This window comes from Labrus bergylta, chromosome 8 (genome assembly GCF_963930695.1).
Source record: "Labrus bergylta chromosome 8, fLabBer1.1, whole genome shotgun sequence".
NCBI lineage: Eukaryota > Metazoa > Chordata > Actinopteri > Labriformes > Labridae > Labrus > Labrus bergylta.
In genome coordinates this window covers 15,077,085-15,087,360 of record NC_089202.1, presented here as the reverse complement: position 1 = coordinate 15,087,360, position 10,276 = coordinate 15,077,085, and the positions used below count along the sequence as shown (strand labels likewise).

General features: G+C 45.9%; 2 protein-coding genes across 2 annotated transcripts in view; one reads left to right on the top strand and one right to left on the bottom strand.

The window, feature by feature from the left end:
- The first annotated feature begins 68 nt into the window (after positions 1–68).
- Positions 69–6,722, top strand: znf526 (zinc finger protein 526). The gene is made up of 8 exons (XM_020640634.3): positions 69–403; positions 925–1,259; positions 1,396–1,565; positions 3,060–3,155; positions 3,254–4,023; positions 4,116–4,251; positions 4,331–5,956; positions 6,162–6,722. The coding sequence occupies exons 2-8, from the start codon at positions 962–964 to the stop codon at positions 6,327–6,329; spliced, it is 3,264 nt and encodes a 1,087-aa protein (XP_020496290.1). The 5' UTR covers positions 69–403; positions 925–961; the 3' UTR covers positions 6,330–6,722.
- Positions 6,723–6,912: 190 nt separating this feature from the next.
- Positions 6,913–10,276, bottom strand: part of cicb (capicua transcriptional repressor b) — a 36,934-nt gene continuing 33,570 nt past the window's right edge. The window contains 4 exon segments of the mRNA XM_065957972.1: positions 6,913–8,995; positions 9,083–9,214; positions 9,730–9,864; positions 10,088–10,239. Coding sequence (XP_065814044.1) covers positions 8,709–8,995; positions 9,083–9,214; positions 9,730–9,864; positions 10,088–10,239 — 706 coding nt within the window. The 3' untranslated portion in view covers positions 6,913–8,708.

Genomic DNA, 10,276 nt, shown 5'->3' with positions numbered 1-10,276 from the left:
ACAAAAAAAGCACACTGTTTGATTGACAGTCAGCCTGGCCAATCACAGATGGTGACATGTGCGAGGCTACCGCATTGGGCGGGTCTCCATAATCACAAGAATGGAGTCGATCGGCGGGCAAACGTTTCATTACACGCTTTGAAATGAAATTTCCCACGGGCAGTTTTTAATTATTTCATTTCCCTGCCGCCGATGATGACCAGATACTGTGAAAGGCCATTGGCTTGTGTAAATTTAAGGACCACACGAGGGGATGTCCCAACGAGAGTAAATGTGAGGTGAGGATAAAGAAGGGCCCGCCGTCGTAGCCGTACAGCTTCGGGGAAAAGTGGGTAGCGCCGCCTGACGGACCGCCCGACGAACCGGGGAGCCGCCGTCAGGAAACCGCGGTGCCGAGAAACAGGTCAGCAATATCGGAGGGAGCGCCGCCAACAGCTCTCCATATGCCATCACACACTGTAAACAAAGATATTAATCACATTTGGGGAGAGATCAGGTTGATGATTAGTGAGGCCCCTTTGGTTGGTGGTCGTTTTTATTAGCTGTAGCATTTGTATGGCTAACCACTGAAATTGCGATGTTTTTTTTTTTTTTCCCGCGGGATTTTGTCATATTGTCTCTGTAAACACTGCTTGTTTTCTTCACATATCGAACCATTTATAGTACAAAATTGACGGGAAAATAATGTTGCTGTTGTGAAATACTGAACCCACATACGTACTGTTTTAGGTCTACTACAAAACTGCTCGTGGATATATTGGAAAAGCTCAGGGTTAGATGTTATGTAGCATATGTATTTCTGTTTTCCACAGGTGTAATCTTAGACTGGGCGTCTGTTTGACTGTTCATTCTTTAGACACAGCAATGAAGTTTCCCGATTAACTCTCACACCTCATTTTATGTCCCTCCCATTTAATGATACAGCTGACACAAGACTATACACTCGCACCCCTGTATCAGCATGGCTGAGCAACAGCAGGAGGCAGAGGATGTGTATGTGGAGCACCAGTATATGTGCAGTGAGTGCCATCAGCTCTTCAACACCCTTGAGGATGTGCTGATCCACCAGCAGATCCACACTGGCCAGGAGGGGGAAGGGGATGTAGGGGAGGCCATGACCATCCATAGTGTCCATGAGATGGGGCAGACACAACAGTACCAGTGTCTGGAGTGCGGGGCCCTCCTCGTGAACCCGGAGGAGCTGCTGCAGCACCAGGAGATGCACATGAGGGAGGCAGGGATGGAGTTGGAGCAGCAAGGTAAGAGATTGGATGGATATGTGAGGAAAAAAAAAACAGTGCATGGAGAACTTGCAAGTTTGTTTTGTGTGTATATACAAGTCTGCTCATGGTACTATTTTGTTGAAATTGGTTGATGGATTTGACTGATCCACAGGGCTGTGTGAGGTTTTGGAAGCGGAGGAAGTAGGATCGGAGTCTCAGGTGTCAGGGCCTGTCCAGTACCAGTGTCTTGACTGTCTGGCTCTGTTTGACTCACCTGACACCTGGCTAGAGCACAGACGCACCCACAGCAGGAGCAGCACACACAGTAATACAGAGACCATGGTAAGGGACCAAACACTGCACAGACACCATGGACATGTTTATCTTTAATAGTAACTGAAATGTAGTTATTTTTTACACCTGGAAAGTATCTGAATAGAATAGTTTGTATAATCCTCCAAATGATTGATTAGTAGGAAATGACAAGTGCAGAAGTCTAAATTTAGCTTTTCCGTTTAAATAAGTTGCTTCAATATTTAATAGTAAAGAGGTAAATTACGTAGGCCAAATTGCTACTAGATTGTGTTTGCTAATACAGTATAGTACTAACAGTACAGTACTAACCCTAATACAGTATACAGTATCTTATGTGTTGTCAAACTGCAGGGATTTGATAATATTGGGTCAAATGATCTCACTGCACAGGAGTTGGCAAACATTTGTAATATTGGTGACAGCAGCACCTCATATTGTGCTGAGTCATCCATTTGCGTATTGGTTAGTCCTTTTCAAAAAAAAAAAAAAAAAATATGACAGTTGTCAAAAGCAAAATAAGTTAGTGAAGTATTTTTAGACAAATTCTCCCTGAATCACTTGCTTGTGGGCAGAAAGATTTCTCACCACTCTGACAGGGCAATCATTTCATATGGGTCAGACTCATAGACGCTAGACTGCATTCAGATTGCTTCAAAGTGAAACATTTGTCTTGTGGATTATGATTTGGGTTGTGTAGGCCAGCACAGACCTGTAGTGTTGCTGCAGCTGCTCTGTAATTGTAGAAAACTGTAGTTGTAATGTGTCACAGCAGACATCACGTCTCCTAAACACCAGATGATTGACTAAAGGAGAGATCTCCATCAAACATTGCTTGTTTATGCACTTATTCATTTGTTCAATTATTTACTTAATATGCCTTACTGAATACAAAAATAGACTTAAAGGTCGAGTCAGTAGAAATGTTCGTTGCAGCTTGTAAACACAACATTCAAACTCGGCCCTTCCTCCTGGACTCATCGCCGACAGAGGCGCCCGCCCTCTGCAGGATTAAGTGCATGTACGTAAACTGCAAGCTACCTGAGAAAAGGGCTATTACATCTGTAATGGAGAAGCCGATAATCAAGCATGCTATCACAGGCTAACTGCCAGTGTTCGACACCTGCTTGTCCCACAGAAAGCAGGCCAACTCTGCTTCCACAGGTGAAAGTCAACCAAAGGTTCACCCTCATTTTGGAACGAGCTGTATTCGCGTGGTGTTTCTCCTCACTAGGATTATATTTTCTCTTCTTTACCGCTGCGTCCGCATACGTCATGTTTGCCGGTTTGACTCGTATTTAATCGCTGAATTGTATCACTCCCAAACTCACCTGCCTGCTGTCATTGGCTGGGGAAATACACCTGCACCCCACCAGGAAACATCCCAACTCAAACAAAACAAAACATGAAAAAAACTGGACAGGGTATCTGCAGAAAAAGCCACCACCATTAATGCATGTCGGCTCATAAGTGATGATTTAGTGGCATTACTCTTGTATAATTTCTTTTGGTCTCTTGCAACAGGAGTATGTGCTACAGCCTGATGGCACCGTCACTCCTCTAAACAGTATGCAGAACTACGTACTAAGTGAGCAGCAGGCTGGGGAGATCTTAGCACAGGTACTCACAACAAAGAAACAGATTTAACACCTACATGGTGGGTGTAAGATATTTCTATATTAAAAGTCATTTTCTTCACATTTTGGTGTATTTTCCAGGTACTTGCCCAGCAGCAACAACAGCAGAAAAAAAGGCAATCCGTCCCCAAACTTGCACCCTCTCGTTCCGCCTTGCTGCCTCCAGTGACAGCCACCCCAGGCTCGGCCACCATGCACCTGCAGATCCTGACAGCTCAGGCTCTGGCCGATAACTCCAACAGCTCAAGTCAGCGTCGCTCCAAGCTGCCCCCTCTGCTTCCTGCCATGGCCAGACATTCTGCTGCAAAGCTGGGGGTCCTGGAAAACGGCGTCCAGAGACTTGAGTTAAGGTTGGCCCCCGGCGTCCAGGGCGACACCCAGCAGCAGCAAACAGAGGTGGTGGTCATCCACCCTTACGAGTGCTCTGAGTGCTCCCTTCTCTTCCAGACCCCAGAGGACTTCCTCCAGCACCAGGGGGAGCACTTCCTGGGTCAGGACAAAGAAAGCGGAGAGCCAGGCGTCATGGGGGGCTTTGAGGAGGTGCGAGGGAAGGAGGAGACAATGGAAAGGGTGGAGGACATCCGGGTCAGAGTAGTAGAGAAGAGAGCAACGGCCTGGGCAAGACCCCAACAGTGTGAGCTCTGCAACCGCACCTTCACATCTGTTAACCGACTGGCTGCTCACAAGCGTGTGCATGAGCAGGGAACGCATGAATGTCCAGAGTGTGGCAAGGTGTTCAAGAAGGCTACATCCCTGCAGACACACATGCGCACACACTCCGGGGTAGCCAGGTACCTGTGTGTGGACTGTGGCAACGGCTTCACTACTGAGATGACTCTTATCATGCACAGGTAAAAGACTCGGCAGCTGCAGAACAACAGTTAGAGAGTGACAGCTGATGTGAAATTTGATCCTCTTCCATCTTTCTCTTGATATCTTGCAGGAAGTCCCACACTGCAGACCCGCTTCACAAGTGCCAGTTCTGCAACAAAACCTTCACTAACATGACCAAGTACCTCTACCACCGTAGAACCCACCTCAACCGTGATCCATCAGGCACATCTGCCCCCGTCTCAACGGTATGAACATTTTCCAGATTTCCTCAACCTGAATTTTGTATAATGTTTCAGTTAGAGTTACGCCTGTTTTCTCCTCTAGGTCTCAGCTCCAAGAAGAGCATCTCTCTCTGCCCTCGCTATTCTACAGAGAGCAAGAGAGAAGAAGAATTCCCAGACTGCTGAGGTCAACATTAACCTGCTGGCCCCTCTCACCGAGGACGAGATGGAAAAACTGGGAGAAGAGCCAGTAGAAAGCTCTCAGAGCAAAGAGGGAGGAGGTGAAGAGGAGCAGCAGACTGAGGAGGACACCATGGAGTTGTCTGCTCCACCTGAAGTCAACACTCAAGACCCCAAGCAGGTGGAGGATGCCACCAAATCTGTTTCAGCTACAGACTCTGCTTCCCTGGAAAACACAGGTGTAGGAGGTACTCCTGGCCCTGCTGACTCAGCAGAAGTGGCTCCAGCTGCATCAGACAAAGGATCTTTTTCTTGTCGTTCGTGCTCGAAAACCTTCCCCTCCCAGCTTCAGCTAGTCCACCATCGAAGGAAGTCCCATGTCACAGAGCGAACCTTTGTCTGCGGCATCTGTGGTAAGTCCTTCAAGAAGCAGATCCACGTACGCAACCACATCCGCACTCACACTGGCGAGCGGCCCTTTCAGTGTTCTGACTGCGGCAAAACCTTCTCATCTCTGGCCAATCTGATGAGGCACAATCTCGTCCACTCGGGTGTGCGACCTTACCGCTGTGACGTCTGCCACCGCTCCTTCTCTCAGTCCTCCAATCTACGTCAGCACAGTCTGCTGCACTCAAACTCTAAGGCACTGAGCTGCCAGGACTGCCCCGCCACCTTCCGCTGGCCCACCAAGTTAGCAGCACATCGCTACACCCAACATCCAGGGGCCCCGGCCCCTTTCCCATGTCCCCACTGTGAGGCCGGCTTCCTGACAAGAAGGCAGAGAGACAGCCACTGTCTGGAGCAACACCCCACACAGATGCAGACAGGTAAAGGCACACACATGGAAAAAGAGACATTAAGTCAGTCCGAGGTGGGAAAAGATTTGACCTCAGAGCCCTCCACTTCAACTCCACAGGAGACAGAATCCGGGGATTCAGCCACTCTCTTGCGAGGAGGTCTAGATTGCAACATTTGTGGGAAGAAGCTCAATTCTCCTGCCAATCTGCGACTTCACAGACTTAGTCACTTTGCTCTAGGCCCCGGGCGGCCACGCTGCACTACAGGGAAGCGGCCCAAAGCCTATCAATGTACCATTTGTGGCAAACTGTTTGTGTCTTCTTCAGGAGTGGTACTTCACCAGCGAGTCCACACTGGCGAGCGCCCCTTCCCCTGCCAAGTATGCGGCAAGCGTTTCCGTCAGAACACACACCTCCGCGAGCACTTGCGCACGCACTCGGGCGAGCGGCCATTCCGCTGTGAGATATGCGGAAAGGGTTTCATCCAGAGTATGCACCTGGCTGAACACCGCCGGACACACACGGGAGAACGGCCACACGCATGTCCGCAGTGTGGCAAAGCCTTCAAGACCTTTTCCAACCTGAGGAACCACAAGAAAACCCACGCCCGGCAGCAAAGGCTGGATGAACAGGCTGCTGGCAAGGCTGCCATGGAGACCAGCACTGCTGTGGCTGTGGTTGATGCTTCAGTGGTGCAAGTAGCTAATGGGCAGCCTCAGGTGATCCAGATCCAAGCCTCAGATCTTCAGCAGGTTAGAATTGATCTCAAAGTCCCCTCATACTTAAAAATGCTGATATTGAAAGGTTACACATGAAACTAGCATGAGCGAACATTAAGGGTTAACATTAATTCATGTTATTGAAGGATGACATGTAATCAGCACCTGGAAATAGGTCTGTGTGTCCAGTCTCTCCTGTTAGTTAAAGTAATCCTGAGCTCTGTTTCCTTCCTCTTAGGGACAGGGCACCCCTACCATCATGTGTAATGAGTTTGGTGAGACCATAGCAATCATTGAGACCAGTGAGGGCGGAGCACTCCCTCTGGAGCAGGCCTTGGAGATCTATCACACAGCTTTGGAGAACGGCCTCGCCATGGACACTCTGGATGGACTGCAGATCCTCTGAGGACGATTTTTTTTTTCTGTTGCTGAATTTGAAGATGGTACATGTCTTAACACTGCCTAAAACTAAGTGTTCAGTAATGATTAACAGGAACCGAATAATTAAGTACTGGACATATTTAGTTCACCAAACAGGCCAAAGTAATTTGACTTCCCTCTTTTACAAAGCTAACTGGGATCAGTATTCAATTTTATTGAAATGATGCTTTCTAAATGTATAGATATGGGATTCATCAGGAGTAAGGACCATTGCTTGTGCCTCAGAACATATTTGTATGATTAATTTTTTATCATTTATATGATTTGGATGTGATTTTTTTTTTCCTGTTTGAAGGCTCTGTTGGCTGAAGAAGTATCCTGTTGTAAATATGTGATCAATAAATGTTTTTTTTTTCCACGATGATTTAAAATTGGTACCACCGGATCTGGTTCAACATAATACAGGTAAACTCCTGTGTACTTATAATCCACTTCATGCACTTCAGATGTTCATTGGCTTCTGGTGAACAAACATGCAAAATTTGAACAACAGTCTCGATTGTATGTGCAAAAGAAAACGATAAATATTCACATTGCCAGTGATGAGATCACTTTAATTGAACATCTATTTTTATTTGCATACTGAAAGTTACAGATACAAACTTAAATTATTCATAGAAATTCCTCTCTTGTTTGCTGGAACAGCAGAACAAGGAGCTCAACACAAACATTAATAGCCATATTTATTGTCGTTTTTTCCTTTTCAGTTGTTTTACTTCTGGCAATGGTTGTCTGTAAAGTTGACAGATTTTTCCTTATCAATAATATAATGAGTCTTCTGACTCTACAGTAATTATTTACAACACAACCAAGTCTTGCACAAAGACAACCAGTATAAGATCCTACCAGCTCGTTTAATTCTTAAGCCTCCCCTCACTTCCCCAAGGTTTCTCTCCGCCTGTCTAAAAAAGGTCTGGAGAGAAAAATAAAGTGACAGAGAGGAAGGAGTGAAGAAAAAGGTGGAGGAAGGAGATGTACAAGTGTTGATAGTATAGAATCAAAGTAAGCGAGGGACAAGCATACGGGGTGGTCTTAAACAAACATACGGCTTCTTACAGTTGAAATAATATAAAAAAAGGTCCACATTGTGTTCGTCCTCTTTGAAATGAAGAATAAAAATGAACTGCACCGCAGATCCTTGCTGAGGTGAGAGGCCAGTCAAGGGAAGACTAGAATAGAGGAACTGTACAGGTGTGGAGCAGTGTCTCACCTGCTTCCAAAATAAAAATGTAAAAAAAAAGATAGCACAAGAAATCAACAGCTGGCAGAAATGAAGGAGACATCTGCTAGCAACGAAAACAAAGGGGCCAGGGTTCACTGCAATGCTATGAGGAGTAATAATAATAATAATAATAATAACCATCAGAATAGTACAACAACAAACTTAATATGATAATGTTAAATACAAATCAAACCCTTTAAAAAAGTTAATAAAACTGCTTGGCAACAGAGGATTAAGGCTTGAATCAGCCTGACCTCTACAACTAGAAGCCATGATGTGCCGGTTGACTCTGACCCTCCTCCGTCCTTCATGGCTAACAAATGAGAGGCACAGGAATGCTTGGTTCCTACCTACTGGCATGTGCTAGGGTCAGTCGCAAGAAGGGAGGACTTGGCCAGACAGGTAACTGCAGGAATAATGGCACTGCCAGAAGTTCACTAATGTTAAGTCACTCCCCGTAGACCTCCCCTGAAGTTCCACACGTCAGAAATAAAAAGGAGACACAGATCTTTCCAGGTCCAAAGGAACAAGTTCTCATCAATTCAAATTGTTTCTGGCTTTTGAGGGCCCAGCCCCCTATGTCATCAGAAACATTTTCAAGCATACAACAGTTGAGTCTACATACAGCTTGCTTTAAGCTGAGAACTGCTTTTAAACCATATCAATAACAAATATTAAAACATTTAATGTCCTTAATTAAAACTACTGACTTCATCCTCTCTGAACGTTGCTCGGTCCAAAACGAGAATTCTTTCTTCTTCATGGTGAATGATTGCAGCTGTACACAATGGTCCTTTCACTGGCATTGATTTGAGATTTCTCCAAGTTAGTTAATACAGAGTGCTAATTCAAACATTTGCAGGGTGTATGTGTTTATGTTTTGTGGTAGTTTTTGTGCCACTGGTTTTTAAGGTTTCTTTTTTTTTGGTATGAGGGTCACACATTACAAGATGAAAGTCCCAGCATTGCAAACAAACATCTCTCAGTCTCGCAGCTTGGCTGCGAAGGAAAGAAAGAAACCAGGATGTGACCAGAGGAGAGTTCAGAGTGGGGATAAAATGTTTCTTTTAAAAGCATTTAGGGGGTGCAAAGGTGTGACAGAAGCTGATCAGTCAGCATCCCTCATCTAGAGGAGTCTTGTGAGTCACGCGGATCCTCAGGGCTCCCCTCAACCCCCTGATCCACTTCATCGTCCTGCAGGTCCCCAGCACCTCTCACAGATCCCTCTCCTGGCTGGCAGCCAGAGGGTCCAGGGAGACCAGCTGAGTCAGGAATGCCAAAACCAGGGGCATCGGATGGAGTAGCTGTCTGCATGATCTTCTGTCGGACCTCCCGGATCTTCAGCTGCAGACAGACTTTGGTTGGAAAAATATCGGAGTATCTTGTCTGGAAGGCTGCAGTGGCTTGAGCTGGAAACAAGACGACAGGACACCAGTAAATACCTGGAAGACTCATCCTGAACATGCTGTTACACATAATGTGTTTGTGTTTTATACCAGATGGAAAGAAGCCCTGCTCCTGAAACAGCTGCATGACCAGTGCCCTCCTCTGGTCCAGAGTTCGTCTCAGGGAGGAGTATGGCACCTTGTCAAACTCCAGTTCTGCTAGGATGTCTTCTCCATCTGTGGCTGGGAAAGCGATAATACAACCCAAGTGGTTTAGTCTTTAGAAAACAAGTTCAAATAATATTTTATTAAGTGCCTCATCATCACCAAAGCCCTTTTCAGAGTGTGTTTCAGCAACAGCGCCTTAACTAAGCTCGTTCTTACATTCACATTGATTCTGTAATGGCGTATGGGTGACCCAGTCATTGAAATGGCGTTGCGGAAGAGCAACATGTAGAGGAACAGCAGAAGCTTCACTACACACACACAGCGCTGTCGTCACCCGCTGACTCTGCCAATCACATCTCGCCCCTCTAACTCTGACAATCATAGTGAAGGTGAGCCGTACCATGGGGTTAAATATAGCACCTTGAACAGGCAGTCTACAAAGGGCTTTCCTATGTGGAAATAATTTGAGATAATCCTTAATAGTCCCAAAACTGGGATTTAAATACTGTATTAAAAATAAAAATAGAAGTTTCCTGCTTGATAATATTTAAAAAATTCACAAAAGGTTTCTTTCCTTCCCTGTGTCTTACCTGCTCGGTCGAAGGTAAAGATGTCTCCCTCACACTTGGCAGCACTTTTAGGAGTGTTTGGCTCGGAGCTGCAGCTTGAGCGTCGCCGACTCTTTCTCTTGGGAGAGAGTTGTTCGTCAGTGGCTGAGTCCAAATCTAGAGGCACACAGAAAATAAACTTAAAACAAAACCACTTGAGAATTACATTACAGCTTTTGTTTAACATAGAGTTTAAAACCATGTCAAGGAACAATTTATTTCATAGAGCAGGAATGTGCTATTTGCCAAATTCTAACATTCTCATGAAAATCAAAACAACTACCCAACAATACTGTAAATAATTTATTTCTGTGTCAAATGCAGAGAATGGGAGTGACACCTGTAGAGTTCTTCCTCTTGCGGCGATAGCTGCCCAGGATGGCGCGAGGTGAAGTCGCCAGACTTTGCAGGGTGGGTGAGGGAAGAACTTCCTCAGGCCGAAACTCTGGCAGCTCAGCAAAGCGCTCCTCAAAGTAAACCTCCGACAGCACCCTGCCAGACCAGCAAGCACACACACACACAAGACACA

Bases quoted from the DNA above. Each gene is read 5' to 3' on its own strand.
- znf526 (XM_020640634.3), top strand. From the start codon at position 962: ATGGCTGAGCAACAGCAGGAGGCAGAGGATGTGTATGTGGAGCACCAG. The intron at 1,260-1,395 runs GTAAGAGATTGG...ACTGATCCACAG, and splicing joins GATGGAGTTGGAGCAGCAAG to GGCTGTGTGAGGTTTTGGAA. The intron at 4,252-4,330 runs GTATGAACATTT...TTTCTCCTCTAG, and splicing joins CATCTGCCCCCGTCTCAACG to GTCTCAGCTCCAAGAAGAGC.